The sequence below is a fragment of the Gossypium raimondii genome, chromosome 2, assembly GCF_025698545.1.
Source record: "Gossypium raimondii isolate GPD5lz chromosome 2, ASM2569854v1, whole genome shotgun sequence".
Lineage (NCBI taxonomy): Eukaryota > Viridiplantae > Streptophyta > Magnoliopsida > Malvales > Malvaceae > Gossypium > Gossypium raimondii.
Genome location: NC_068566.1, coordinates 9,724,225 through 9,739,943, shown reverse-complemented (window position 1 = coordinate 9,739,943; position 15,719 = coordinate 9,724,225). Strand labels below are relative to the sequence as shown.

The 15,719-nt window shown below is 33.1% G+C and overlaps 1 protein-coding gene across 2 annotated transcripts; it reads right to left on the bottom strand.

The window, feature by feature from the left end:
• Positions 1 to 3,223: 3,223 nt before the first annotated feature.
• On the bottom strand, positions 3,224 to 15,336 carry LOC105787985 (origin of replication complex subunit 3). 2 transcript variants are annotated; one of them, XM_012614636.2, is made up of 18 exons: positions 15,169 to 15,336; positions 14,723 to 14,923; positions 14,475 to 14,649; positions 14,145 to 14,314; positions 13,920 to 14,047; positions 13,210 to 13,483; positions 13,006 to 13,083; positions 12,483 to 12,559; positions 12,289 to 12,379; positions 11,545 to 11,726; positions 10,801 to 10,870; positions 9,016 to 9,101; positions 8,332 to 8,421; positions 7,915 to 7,990; positions 6,054 to 6,181; positions 4,926 to 5,096; positions 3,533 to 3,661; positions 3,224 to 3,431 (listed from the first exon to the last, which is right to left on the bottom strand). In XM_012614636.2, exons 1-17 carry the CDS (start codon positions 15,238 to 15,240, stop codon positions 3,556 to 3,558), a joined length of 2,175 nt encoding a protein of 724 aa, XP_012470090.1. In that variant the 5' UTR covers positions 15,241 to 15,336; the 3' UTR covers positions 3,224 to 3,431; positions 3,533 to 3,555. The 2 variants fall into 2 exon arrangements, with proteins under 2 accessions (XP_012470090.1, XP_052481675.1); XM_052625715.1 differs by having other exon boundaries at positions 3,537 to 3,661.
• Between the last annotated feature and the right edge of the window lie 383 nt (positions 15,337 to 15,719).

The window sequence follows — 15,719 nt, the reverse complement described above, 5'->3', positions numbered from 1 at the left end:
ACTAAGTAGCTTAACAAAGTAACTAAACAACCTTGTCATTACGGCAAGCATACGTCTTCTTGACATGTCTACAAGCTCATGCACTTAACCAAAAATATAACAGCAGCATGGTTGGCCAATTTTTAACACTCCTCCTTGGACTCCATGCTGCAAATACCAATCATTCATCAAATTTTTTTAACTTGGCAGTCCTTAGATGCTTTGTTTCAAGCTAACTCTGCTCAAGCAATTCATTTTCAACCTTGGCTTCATTCTCTACCAAATCTGACCTACACAGTTGACTATCCCAGTCTTTTGTGCAAAAGATTTGTTCATCAAATGGAGTCTTCTCCTCCTTCACAACCTTGGTTGACAACTTGCCTTCAAACACATCTTGCCTTGTTTCTTTGTTCATTACAGTCCTGTTTCTTCTTGCACATACTCCCTCCTGCTATGGAGTGTCTTCATTCACATACTCCATCAACTCCTCCTTTAGCTTATCCCAAGCTTGTTTGGGAGTCTCACAGGGGTGAGCTGTTGCTGTCTTCATGCACATACTCCATCAACTCGATATTCCTTTCAAAATCATGGTTTTTCTTTGTAAGTTATTCCATCATTATCTAGCTTTGGGACATTAATTTATTAGACGAGAGGAATACGTTGTGTTTGGTAAATCATTGTTACGAAATATTCAAATGATGTGTAAGTGTACATAGTTGTCAATAAATAATAAAGTAGTAAGTAAAAAATATTGTCTTCACAAGAACTGTTTAGGTAAATATTACAAAATTTATCACTTGACAAGTTGGTGAGTAAAAATAATTAACAGTAATTTTAATTGACTAATTAACCTAAATAAATTACTAAGTATGCTAAAATTAAATAAAATGTAAACACAAAATAATACGTAGCAATTCACAAATTTTAATTACTATGACATGAAAGAGTTAGATTAATTGTCTTTTTAACTTAGAATTATTAAAATAATGTTAATGAAGTTAAGGAAGAAAACCATGACAATTCGACTATTTATTAATCAAATATGAATAAATTATGAAGTCATACTTATTTAAGTATTAAATTCCTCTAGCATACTTCTATGTTCAAGCAATTTTACAATTCCATAAGCATGCATCATACAAGGGTTATGCAAGGTAACAATATTGTTTAATATTATTACTAATTTAATCCTTAAGTGATCAAACATGCACCATTCAAATATTATTGTAATTAATTACAATCTTGTTTGGATTAAATAATTAATTCAATAGCTACCCTACATTCATAATGCATGAGTAGCATATTCATATTTTTATTTGAATGAATAAGCAACCAAAGCAAATAACGTCATTAACAGAATAATAACAATCTAAGCTAAAAGAATGCAATCAATCTAACATCAACAAAATTAAGTCATTTTAATTAAATTAAAAGCAGAAAAATAATTGGCAATCATGTTCATCAATTCATAACAAAATAAAAAGATTAAGGGGAAAGAAACTAGAAGACAAATTTGGTGTTTCTCCGTAGCACAACTTGTAATTTCTTTCCTCCTTCCTTTTGCTTCGCTCTTAATGTGCTCAATTCTCATCAAAAGACTTGGTAAACATGAGTTGCTTGATTCATGTTGATTTCTCATGTTTACCAAGTCTTTTGATGATGGTTTTGGACACCTCTATTGACAATTGAGCCTCTTCCTCCTTAGTGGATGGTTTGGGTTCTTTCCTCCTTAACAAGCTGTTCATTTTTGTTAACCCAATTTTAAAGTCGAGTCAAGAGAGTTGCCAAAATCCAATAAACTTATTCGGGAAATCCAAGGATGACTATATATCAGCCCAATTCTGCATGGCATATGGTGTAGAAATGCTATCACATTGAGCATTAATAGGTGAACTTCAAGACTGTCTTTTCTTTCGGTACACCAACTATCTTCAAAACTGTGAAATTCATGTGTTTAGCATATAAAATTATCAAAATAACAAATTTATCTTAATATCATTCAACATAATAGAATTATAATAAAAATTTCAAAATTTGTTATCAACCACTTAAAATTTACATGAATTATTAGTCTAAAAATACTGAAGATAACTCTAGAAGAGTTATCAATCATTTCATTAGGAACTGTTCTTTTGCAAGGTGTGTGGTTTGGTAGTTGCACGATGACAAACGGGTTTGAGTTGGGAAATTAAGAATATTAACACGCATAGTGACCAAAATAGGTGGATATACATAAATATAGTAGTAACCTTACGGGCAATCTGGAAATGCGATGCTATTTTCTGCGGAGGAACCAAATCCTAGTCGAACGATGTTTAAAGCCAAGTGCTATGCCCAACGTATATATCAGCGCTTTCAAAGACCAAGATCGCCCCCTTCCTTCGGGATCTAAGCTACCGGAGCACACAGTCCCAATAATTAACGATGTCAAGTCTTGTGGAAATAATAAGTGGTTCTTTCTATGTACACCAATAGGACTTCGGGTCTAACAGGTGCTGCTGCTATAGCTCATGAAAATGGCGGGAACCAAATAATAATCTACCGCACATTAGAATGGACACAGATACTAAACTGCACTGCAGATCAGTACTACCTCTACATTCTATCCTTTAATGAATTTGTCATGTGTTTCCAGGAATTTGAACAAGAAATGGCAGGCTATTTTACTGGATAAGGTAACTGTAAGTAGGAAACTAGAACCACTCGTAGCAGACATCCAAAGGCTTCAACAACAACTACATTTTCAGTTTGATCGGAGCTATCATCACACGAAGGTGTAGCAACAAGTTTCTCGAATAACAAGGCTGCTGCGCATAGGCTACCGTATAGTTGGCCATAGTTTATTTTCTTTTTTCTCTTTTTATTTTATATTAAAAAAGAGCAATGACCATTGATCAACTAATATAATTTTTATAATAAGATTTAGAAATTTGTATTAGAAAATTGAAATTAAATATGGGTCTAGTACCATCATGAATATATGAAAATTGTCGTATTAAAAGAAACTAAGAATAAAACTGATAACTAAAATTTTATCTTAGAAAAAAACTTTAGTTAGAGTTTGATCATTTTATTTCAAGCAATAAATTTTAGTTTGGGTTTAAATTAAGCTCAAGTTCAGGGTTTTTTTTTTTAAGATTTAAGGTTGTTTTTTCATTTAAGATTAAATCTTTTCAAGCAAACTTTCAAGTTCAAATTTATTTTGCCACCTCACTAATAATTTAGTGAAACCCCAGTTCAACCCTTGTTGTCTAGAAAATCTTAAATTCACTTGTATAAATATATTAATATAAATTTTATCTTTTAATATTTAAGTATTCACCTTCCATGAAAGAAAATGGGTAGACAAACTTATCGAATCTAGTTCCTTCAATGATTAAAACTTTCAACTTCCTTTTGGCAGTGCCGCATATTGGATGGGCCACTTGGCAATACCACAAGTACCCAAATAACTGCATTGTTGCAAAAGAATCACAGATCAATTTGCATTTTAACCAAAAACCAACAGTTTATATATATATTTCTAAAGAAACAATTCCAAGCAAAAACTTACCTACATATATTGATGTATGAATCTTAGAGCCCGAAGGCCACCCTTTGAGCAAAATCTGGTCGTCTTTTACTGGGCATTCGAAGAAGCCCTGTAATTTGGAGCTCAGTAACTGCCCTGCAAAACCGTGCTCTATAGCAAGAATGGTCAAGGATTCTCAAATCGTTTCTTTAACTTGTTAGAAATCTTAAACTACAGCTGGTAAACAGAACTAGAAACAGGGAGGCTATGGTCGGTGAAGGCAGGCTATACGCAGGATAGGAATCGTAAGTTGAAAAGTAAAATAACATGATTTTGCAGTCCAAGAGTTCATACACTAGCAGCAAAGTAATGTATAGTAAGAGCAAACTGGCCACTATTTTCAGGAAAGAAGCTTGAGCTGAGCCTGTCTATGATTTCTAGCTATGTTTACCCAAGAGAAAAGTTTCAGACACAGTTTTTCCGAGTTTTCTTCATATATCTAGAAAATCATATCTCCATACCCATATTTGCATGTGTCAAACATGGATAGTTTAAAAATAAATAGTCAACTGAACCTCAAGTGGAGTGGCAAAAGACTTGTGTTCAAGTCTCAATTGACACCACTCCTGGATTCAATCTCTAGACAATCACTACCCCTACCCCTTATAAAAACAAAACAAAGATTTTGGATATCATAAGCAAACAGGAAAACAGATAAAAGATAAAAGATGGATGAGATCATGAGAACCAAAGATGATAAAATTATGGGAAGTTTTACTAAAAAGTAAAATGAATGCATTAACTATAAAAGAATTGTGACAATGGGAATTTTCATTTTCTTTAGTATCCTTTTTCAACTTTACTAAGCAATGGATGGAAAGAAAATTATTTTTCTTTCCATTTTCAATCTTTCCTTGATAAGGTGGAAAGAAAATTGGAAAGATGAAAAAAGAGGAAAAATAGAAAGGAAACATTATTTATCTCTTCATTGGTGAGCTTGGTAGGAAAGATTGAAAATGGAAAGAAAAATAATTTTCTTTCCATTGCTTAGTAAAGTTGGAAAAAGATATTAAAAAATGAAATTTCCAAAAAAAAAAATGCACACTTAGTTTATATCTATCTAATTTTCTCTCTTATAATGCCAATTTAGAAATATTTATGCATTAAAAATAGTCATCTTTCATATTTTCTTCTTCCTTTTCCCTCTTACCACGCATGCTTAAAATTTATTACTTTTCCATCTTTCCACTCTACTCTTTCCATCCTTCCACTTCCCCATTCAATCAAACATACCCTAAATATGACTGAATGCAATTTTTTTATCAGTCAACAGTGCAACTCTGCATCTCTCAACCAGCTGCAATGCATGGCAAAGGAAATATACTAGATCAACTTACTGAAAATAAATATAGAAGAATGGTACAGCAAAGGATACTGTATAGAAGCTTCACTCTGGCTTTCTGCTTCTTTTATGCCTTTCCTTTTCTTTGGTAATGGGGACTGCCTTGGTTTCCTTTTACTATTTGGGCAGAGAACTATTGATTTGAATGATTGATACCAGTCGTGGAGATTGATAAGATCACCATGCTCCTGAGCAAGTTTATACCTAAAACCACATGATGGCAAAACAAAAGTTTCAACGAAGGCATTCTACGTCTTAATAAGAATGAGAAAAACTGCATATATACTAAAAGCGGACAAGTCTGGAAAAAGTGGGGGAAGAAAATGTATCTCTTCAATCCTTTAGCTCATAAATCATAACAAGCACCATACGAAGCTAAAACATACTGTAATAGTCCTGCATGTTGTGTTCATTAAGAAGAAAATAACACAACTTTAGTGCTAAACTGGAAAGGACACACCAATATATCTAAAACAAAGTGCTAAAGATGTGACCACACTGACATAAGCACCCTTTCACGGTTTGGATCAAATTAAGTATTAAATTCTCTGAGAGGAAGGAAAAAAGAAAATAAAAAGCCTTTATATTTTATTCCTGTACCTATCAGAGACCATAAAGCTGAAGCAATTGATATTATAGTATGTCCAATTTCTCATTGAGAACTTGAAACCAAAAAGGGAAGGAGGGGAATTATTAACAGCAGCAGTGAGCAGGAACAAGCAGAAAACTATTTTTTTTATAAAGGCTGCTGAGAATTTAAAATATATCACTCATCACTTCATTAGGGAGACAATAAAGAAAAATCTGTAAATTCATTGATGTCTGAAATGCTTAAACAACCATCAACTACAACATTAGAAGAACCAAGAGAAAAGGACAAAAGATCCAGCAACCTTGTTCATTACTGAAAAAGGATGCTTTATTGATAAAATGAACAGATCACCAATCTAGTCTTAAATGAATGGGCAGAAGAACCAAAAGGATAAAAACTAAATCCAATCCATTCAAACGTTAGTCTAACTCAAATAATATAATTGGGTAGAACATGAGATGCTATCCATTAACAATCTGGGGATCATAAGTATGATTTCAAATAGACTGGTTACCATTAAAGTTATACGATCATTCTCTTCAATAACTGAAAAAGCAAAAAGTACTTACATAATGGACGTATCATGCATGGATGGTAATAGGGCATTGCTGCTGCTGGTACAGCACCTACAGCAGAGGAGTTTCTGGAATTCAAGAAGATCAACTTGAATCCTTCTTCTAGGGTCCCCAATTAGAGCCTAAAACAAAATCAAAATATAGAACTTTAGAAACACTAAAATTTAAATCCCAAGAACTAATAAAGTGGGATGAAAGTAACCTTACAAAAAACAGGGACAAGAAAAATGAGAAATTGTGATGCTATAGATATTGCTTATAAAAATTCCTATCCTGTCTGCCCAAAAAAAAGTTCCTATACTGGTATGATTTATTGGGATGTACAAGAAGGCTTTTTGAACTAAACAATCAAAGGTAACGTTCATTTATTGTCATTTACTCTTTTAAAACTGTAAAAAAGATGCAAGCCCACAACATAAACATGAACAATTTCCATCAGCGTGTAATAGCGCTCCTATTTTCATGTAGACAATAAAGGCTAGTTTGTACTTTGAGAAATTTTGATGAATCAAAGAAACAGAACTCCAGAATCACTAGGTTCCTGCAGAAGTTTTAGAACTTATCAGAAATACTCTACATTCTACATATATATATATTTAAAAGTCAGTAGCAGCATTTGTGCATTATGAGATTTCCATACACCACTATTGAAGGCAAAGTTATCACCACAATTTATTAGGCAATTTTTTAAATTCAAACATCCCAACAGGTAATAGTAGGATATTAATTAAGTTTGCACCAGATAAAGACAGAATTAGACAACACGGAGAAAGCACCATTTGGTCAATTCACACTTCTTCCAAGAGAAGTTTTGTCGAAATGAGTAAAACTAAGCCAAAATTACAGTAGCTAGGACATATGAGAAAGTATCTATATTTCATATTCATCATCATGCAAAAATATTATTGATTGTAGACTTCTCTCAAATTAATTAAGATGCATAATCAGGTTACAAGGTCTAAGAGTTCAACAGTAGGAACTTGGCTCTAATTAACATGAAGTTGAGAATTGCATAACATTTCAGAAGTAAAACAAATTACTTTGTATTCGATCTCAACCATATACTTCAGGAATATCCAGAGGTGACAAGTCAAACCCATGGTGATAGTGACAAGTTTCTTTCTCCTGTTTCTATTTATGCATGCAAGTAATTATGCTAAAGCAGTTGAATTTTCTTTAAAATTAAATAACTCAACCTAATAAGTTAAGACCAGTTGGAATGGATCACCAAGCATGTAAATTTTAGCCTCAAGTGTACTTTCTCTTTGGTTTGAACTCTAATGGACTGGTTTTACCAGGCCTTTACCTTTATAAGAAAATAAATGGTAACAGAAAGATGGGAAAATTGGCCTAAAATGGTTGTTTCCTAGAAAAAGCAATAACTAGCTAACTGTTTTGTACTTTTCCTCATGGGATTCATTTACACGCACGCATACAACATATGTAAACACAAACAATTTCTGTTACAACACAGTTAACCTAGCAAAGTTCTAGTTACGTTGGAAGTCTGATTCATTTCATAAGAATTACATCAAGTATGGGAAATCCAGCTTTTTCCACTATGTTACTTTCCCCTAATGATCTGTGTAACGAATTCAAGCTTCAATCAAACACGCCAAACAAGGTTATATTCCTAATTTTCACCAACCGTAGACATAAAACTATAATGAGCCCACTTTTGTAGACGACAACTGTATTCTGATTCCAAAAGAAGATGGGTAACAAACATAAGTAATAACAAATTAAATATCAATTTTACACCAGCCGTGAATTTGTGTTAACCAGCATTCTTTGATGTTTTAGAAAAGGTTGCTTCAACATATTGAAATCATGCGAATTAAACCTCAGTGCTTACCAGTCGAAGCTTGTCAGCATCTTTAAAACAGAAAATTTCGTGAAAAGGTATGCACTCAGTGGGATGCATATAATCCCTGTCACAAAAATTACAAGTCAGTAATTTAGAAACAGGGTATAAAGTGAACAAGACTTGTGGGAGAGACAGATATAGCAAGAAAAGAAAATTGTTTCCACCACACAGTACCAACATTCCCAGGCTATATAACCGGTTTTATCTAAAATGCAAATAAATAGCCAGAATTCTAAAACAGAGAGTACATGCCCTAAGTAAGAACTACATAAAATATCTATAATACATGATAATGTAAATACCAATAAGGTGGCTGCATCCAACTGCTGATCAAATCACATGCATATAGAACTGTATCAATTCCATCAAGTATAGTGGATAGAGGAATGAAATGGGTGTCCCTACCTAACCATACCCTCTATAAGGTTAGCAGCCTTATCACTTAATGATTTTGAGTCCTTCTCAATATTCAATTGGATTCGAGATGTGTGTCTCCTGCCATATAAATCAGTGAAAATGAACCAGTAAGAAATTAGGAAAAGAATGGCAACTAGTAACAACAGTCAATTCTGAAATAAAAAGGTATTACAAGTTTACAACTACTGAAGCTAAGAAGAGAATTTTCACTCCTTGCAAGAATATTAACAGAGAAGTTGGTAAAGATTGTTATGGTCTTTTTCTTTATTAGGAGAGAACATTAAATATTAACCAAACAAAACTAGGAACTGAACGTGCAGCAAAAGTCTTCATCTGAAAATATTAAAAGTAATAAAAGCTTAGTATTAAATTACTAATATAATCCAAGCTAAAATGTGATTATAGTCTAGAAAATATTTTACCGTATGAAACATTGTAAAGTCTTTCTAACAAGAACCCATATGGTTTCAGGTAAGGATGATTAATCTTCAAGTCTAATTATGATAAAAAAAGTCAAAGATATCAAAAACTAATCCTCAAGGTGGTATACATACATTCATAAGTGCAAAAGAAATTTCAATCCCAAGTTTACTATATAAAATGATAATTTCTTTTCCAAATACACAGGTATTATTCATTTTCTGAAGCAGTTGAAAAGGTAACAGTAGTTACCTGGGTGTTACAGTCAAATCTTTCTTTGAGCTCTTTCCATCCTCCACATTCAGTAAAGACAGTAACTCCTTCACCTTGCCATTTATCTATAACAAGAACAAAAGTAACTTAATGTCATGTGAGATGTCAGGTAGAAGGGAAAGTTATAGCAATTATGCAAAAAATAAAGATCAAATAACATAAGGATAAAAGTAACCAGAAGACCGATTAACCCCCACCCCCCTTCGCCCAAAAAGAACCTCCATACACAGCTAGAAAACAAAACTTCCAGTTGAAATTGATCCTTTAACTAGCAGCTCATACCAAAATCATCTTCATGGTAGTATCCATTTGAGAATTTGTAATAGAAGTAGAAAACAACCAGCTGTTTTGCTTCCCTAAAGGTAGCTATAACAAGATCTTTACAGTATTATTACTGTCTAAATATTATTAATAGATAAAAGAGTTATCCATTTTCTTTTTTTCCCTTTTAACTTCTAGGAAAAGTACTCCACACTCATGACACTTTGAACGGGCATTTGCACTGCTCATGAAACCATGAGTCAAACAACAATATATTTTAAATAATGCCCCAATATAAAGTGAATTTTATATTTTTCCACCTTGTGATTAGAATACCCTGGGATCGTTAATTCCCTCCCATTAATAAAAGTAGGGGCCAACAAAAATGCAAGATCAAGAACAGAAAAAGATCCAGCAAAGATGGCCTGCACTCATTTCCAGGCCTATTTGGAACCCTCCATAAGCAGGAAAATGAAATAGTTAGCAGGAAAATGATTTTGATCAAGACTATGCATTTAAGCTTCAGCCACTACAAGTAATGGTGTATCCTCCTAATTGTTACACTTTCAGGAGATGGCTTGGTTATGGTCCATTATTCTTTTCTGAGTCATATAATGTTAGTCGGACATTCCCATACATGTAAAAAAAAAAATTATATACATTCTGATCACAGTATAAAGTATAAATCTTCAAATGCTAACATCTAGGGGTCTACACATTTGTATGTTATGCTTTGACATCAGTGACAAGCAATCAAAAAAGGATACAAAGTCCAACAACCTTGGAACCATTCTTTAGGATAATGGGATAAAATTCTACCTTAGGTGCATGCACTTGGAAACTTGATGCCATACTTTATAAAATTTTCTTCTCCTTTAGTTTCTAGTTCATGTACCATAACACTTATTGCAATCATGACTGAATATCTTCCATGACCCTAACAAGTCAAAATCCTAAGTTGCATGGGGGGTTTATCCATCCCCTACTTCTCCCTTTCTAGGCGTGCTAAGAACAAGAAATTTATCTAAAAGTTATTCACCAATCAGTATAGATTGTACATAAGAATTATAACCATACATAAATGATAAGAAAACACATAACTTAATTTGGATGTAAATTTAATAATTAAATTGATAGTGTTTTAATTGATAAGCAGCTGCTTCATGCAAAAGATTGGAAGAGACAAGCCAAGCCCCTTAAACTTCAACGGGTGATAGTTAAAAAGAATAAATAATACTTTATTATCAGGATAATCAATATGGAGACAGTTATAAAACAGAAATCTATGGCTAACAGAGCCAACAAACAATTTCGATTACGATATAGCTATGCCACTAGTATAAGCATTACCAATTTATAAATCGTTCTTTTTCTTTAGAAAGAAATCATGTTAGTATTTCCCTATAAGCAGGCATATGAAGGATACCTACTCTTCTAGGAAAGTATCAAATTATAGAGATATAGTCATCATCTGCATGGATGATGCTTCATGCAGTATCATACCTCAGGAATGCCAACAGTAAGGTTTTCCCATATCTTAAGCAAGTTTCCAAGCTGTGCGGTGGAAAGATCCCTAATTGAACTTAAACTTCAGTACAGTGAATAAATGAAATGCAAAAACAAATACCGCATCATCAAAAGCAAGGAATCTGTTTAGTTTTAAAATGTTTCCATTTTCCATCACCATGTTTACATTACAAATGATCAACAAAATAAGGGAAATGACTAAATTTTAAGTCTCTTATTTTCCTTTTTTTGTAGTAATGGAATTTTGTTATTAATCGGTTTCCAACTTCTTAACTACAGAGGGAAGCCATGTTTTCCAGTTTTCAAAGTTTAGTTATTTACCCAATCTTATTAAGCATATTTATAGTGTAAGCATATATAAAATAACTGAAAAGATTTTATAAAACTTAAATGATGAGTAATTTTAGGTTCACCAGAAAGAAGTCAGAAGAAGCCGTGGATTAGGATACAAAAATTATTTAAGAAAAATACCGCTGTTTCTCATACCAGAGCATGAAGGATACTCATTAAATTGAACTGATATGTTAGAAAAAAGAAAGGAAGAATAAAAATGAGGTTAAAATTTGTAGGGAACTAGTCACAGTTTTAGGTGGTAGAAACCACAACCAAACTTAAGTGAGCATTGAGAAACATTTTTAGCTATGTTACCCGTAGAAAACCTATAGTAGTACATGCAAGGGCAACTGCAACTGAAAAGCATTATGAGAATTTGAAACATACCTCACCAAACGAACTGCCTTACAGATAACATGTCCCTTAATTCGACTAGAAGATAAAACAGGATCTTTCTCTGCTTTCATGTTAGTATCAAATTCTCCTTGGTTGTATGATTCAGGATCAATCGCCTCACAGAATAAATCTAGCAGTCTGACTTTTTCACCCTTCCCAGTTACATATAGGCACTACAATGTATTATATGTCAGGAAAGAAAACGAAAATTAGTTGAATGATGACTCAGTAACCATATCAAAGGATTAAGCCAGTAAAAATTTTAAAATGAAGAACAGAGTGGAATCATAAGCTGAAGCATGTTTCTAAAAAAAGGGCAGCAATTCAAACCAAAATTAAGCTCTTTTTTATAGGTGGAAATAAGGAAAAAGGCTAGCAAAGCAAGTACTTAGCCTAACCTTCAGTATAATAAGCCAAATGCCTCAACCTAATGCCAGATTTTCACATCTCTGATATGGCCAACAGTCTTGGTTAAGATCAAATAGACTTTGTTTTAACCTTCTTCTAGTTAGATTAAATAATAATAAATTGACAAACCATGTCCAAACTAACAGTGTAACACTGTATCATCAGCTGAAGTCCAATTGCTTTGCAAGCAATGCTAGACGATGTTGAATGGCAAAACAAAAGATTTTCTGGTTACAATTTGAAAAAAAAAATTAAACTGAAAAGCCTTCCTTAAAATGTCACAGTTCATGTCAGAACATCAAAGCAAAGGAAAAGACTAAGTCTCACCAAAACCACTGCTCTCCACTGATTTTGTAATCTCTTCAATTCAGAAAAAGCATGAGCCAAGCTTTCGCTAGTCGGCTTGTTCAGTCTAACTCTGCTTGCAGATTTGGAAACTCATCACATAATTACTTCCTATTCAAAAATATTTACATAAACAAAAAATGCAACAAAAGTAACATTGTTGGTATTTGAAATACCTCTGACATGATGGAAGTTCAAAAACATGCTTCCATATTACTTCTGGTGATAATCCATACCGCTCAATTTCTAAAACCTACAACACAAAATAAAAAATCAATAAAGCCTTTGATTCAGAGTTTTTTTGTAAAGAATGTTAAAACAAAGAGACTTTTAAACCAGAAAGTAGAGCAAAAATACTTATCAGTTAAACAATGTATGACAATTTTTTCTATATGTCGGAATCATACAATAATAAAGGTAGCAACAAACTGTAACTACATGCCATTAATGCTTAATTTGTAGACTGAATTAGAATCACTTGAAAAAAACAATATGTACTTCAAATCCTTAAAGAATATAAAAGCCAAAGAACCTGGTAATGTGAAAATATGATCGCTAGAGCAAATGCTTATTCATAAAGACAATAAAGAACAAGGATAAAAAATTCCTTCTGATAAATTACAGAAAAATCAAGAATTAAGAATGCACTATTATTGAAAAAGCACAAGGCCTTGTCAGAGAATATACTAAGATACTAACCAAGTTATCTTCTTCAGAAGCAAATTCAAGCAAAATGACACTCAGGGGCTCTGTGTAGAAATGTTGAGTGCATGCTATCTGAAACACCTCCATAAAACAGAATTTCAGCAAGAATGCAATTATGTTCAAAGTCACAAGAAGTTAGCAGCAACACTGCAAAACCAAGAATAAACTCCTTATTTATGCCAAAATGGAGTTACAAACCTTTAAAGCTCTAATAAAAGATGTTAGAGTTCCATCCTGGCTTACAAAGTAGTTTCTCATAAAAACTGCTACCTTGTGGCCAATGATAAACCCAGAACAAGGCTTCACAAGAACAGCCTCAACAACTGCATCCATTCTCTCAGCTGGGGTTCCCAAGGTGAACTCAAAGGGACACAAGCACCGTAAAGCATTTGAAGGAAGTATATTTCTTGGGGCATCAAGCGTTGTTGCAACCCCCATTATTAGAATAACAGGAATCTTGATAACCCATTCACTGACAGAAACAAAAAGGCAAGTGCAATACAGATTATTAGGTGAGTGTGATTTGTTTGTTACCATGGGTACTTTTCACTTCCAAAAGAAAAAAAAAATAGAAACTGCGTTTGGATATAAGAGCAAATAATAAAGACAGGTGTTAGGCATGTATTTGGATATAAAAGCAAGAAAATAACTTGATATTAGATAAAAGGCTCTGAATCCAAAAACTAACAGCAAGCAACACTTATACTAGGAGATGAATAGTAAAGTGAATTTAAACCTAGTGTCAAAAGCATTGAGAACAAGGAAAAGTCTGGTTTCATTAAAAAAAAACATAATGCAGTATCATACGACTGATCCAGAGCAAGGAGAATCTGAGTGGATAAGTAAATGATAAACAGATAGTTTAGGACTTTCAGGTTGAAAAAGAATGAGAGGATGTGCTATAATACCTTAACATAAGGATGAAATCAGACAAGACAGACCCACAACAACGCTCGATGTCATCAATAATCACAACCACTGGATTATTGCAGTTTTCTTCTCTGTACCATGATGCTAAGATTGATATGTCAGCTGGCTGCTCAAACAAAAAGGGAAATAAGGAACAAGCTCAAGTTACAAACTGCAAGTAAATTATCGTTCAACAGTCAAAGAGAGCTGTTACCAGTACTTACATCCAAAGAAGACATTAAAAACTGTCTTAATAAACTTCTTAGGCAACCACCAACCCCATTTTTGGCAGTAAAGTCAAGTGAGGAAAGGTTAGCAACATGGCATCCTTGATATTTCAAGTGTTTCCCAAGTTCTTCAAAAGTCAGTAGATCATCAACAAACTCCATATTCTCTGTCAACCATCATACACCATAAAGAATAGCTTTTGTAAACGATATATTTATAGCATGCATCATGCACCCAACGAGATAGACCAAAGAATTTCAGTTAAACAAGGTAAGGGCAACAACTCCAACCAAACATTAAACTAAAGTAGGAAGCATAAAACTTACTGGTAAGAACAAGCCCAGTAAATAGCCTTTTAGAATTAGCATCAGTTATAATAGGGAATGATTGAGTAGCTTCAGGAAACTCGGGAGTCCCAAGTGATCTGATTGTGTCAAAAGATTGATGCACCCAAGTTTGTATCTCGCTAAACACGTTCATATTAATATCTCTCAAAACATCCTGCAAAGCTATACAATTTTTAAAAGGGAAAAGTAAAAGCGTAAGGAATAAATAAACTAGGATTTTTACCTACTTTAATGGTTGATTCAATTTTTGACCAAACAAATTCAAAGGCTTCCATTCTCAAGTTCATGTTTTCATCTTCCTTTTCGTCTTCGATATTCGCAGAATTCTTTGGTGATGCTGAAGACAAATCGGTTCTCCTTGTTCTTCCAGTTCCTGATGATTTTCTATCTGATTTCCGAGATGATCCTTTTTGAAGAACAACAAACGGCTGCCATGTTTTTTTGGGGAAATATAATGAATAAAAATCTATTCAAAACCTCAACATCTTCAAAGTTAACTAAATAAGTACTTTAACCATGAACCATATGACATGCATTTTTTTAAAATAAATTTACAACGAAGAATTTTTCTGAGAACCAAGCAGAAAAACGTATAAAGTGTGATTAATTTTTTTTGGAAATGAAACAAAAACATTTTTTTATTTAAAAAAAAAACAATCACAGGGAAAGGAACCTGGAGATTATTTTCGGTGAAGGCTTCGTCAATGGTTGAAGGAGGCGAATCGTCATTTAACGAAGGAGCCATTGATTTTGATTTCGATCGTTTTGATAGATTTTAGAGGAATTTTTATGCCGTTTTTAGGGTTTATGGGTATTTTTTGTGAGCCAGTTTCTACATTCCAGTTTCCAGTCCAGGGGTTCTTTCCTTTCAGTTTTGGCGGGAAACGCCTCAGGGGTATAAATGTCAAACAAAAATATTTCTCTTGATTTTGAGTGGGCTGAGCCGTATTTCTAGATCTTAGTCAGTCTCTTCAATATCCAAATTCAAACGGGCCATCCACTTCTTTTTGTATTATCATTTTCATTCTTGCAAGGCCCACATAAAACAAATTAAATTATGAATTTGTAAAAAGAATTATTTTATAAAAATTACAAATATATCTATAAAAAATTAAAATATTAACTAAAGGTGTGTTTGATAAACTAAAATTTAAGTACTGAAAAATTAAGTACTGAATTTTTATTGCTAAATTTTATAAGTGTTGAATTTATATTAGAAAATTG

Coding starts and splice junctions, on each gene's coding strand:
- LOC105787985 (XM_012614636.2), bottom strand. CDS start 15,240: ATGGCTCCTTCGTTAAATGACGATTCGCCTCCTTCAACCATTGACGAA. Junction 9,102..10,800: donor TTACTGTTGGCATTCCTGAG/GTATGATACTGC, acceptor TTCTTGTTATAG/ATAAATGGCAAGGTGAAGGA. Junction 5,097..6,053: donor ATGCATGATACGTCCATTAT/GTAAGTACTTTT, acceptor ATGTGGTTTTAG/GTATAAACTTGCTCAGGAGC.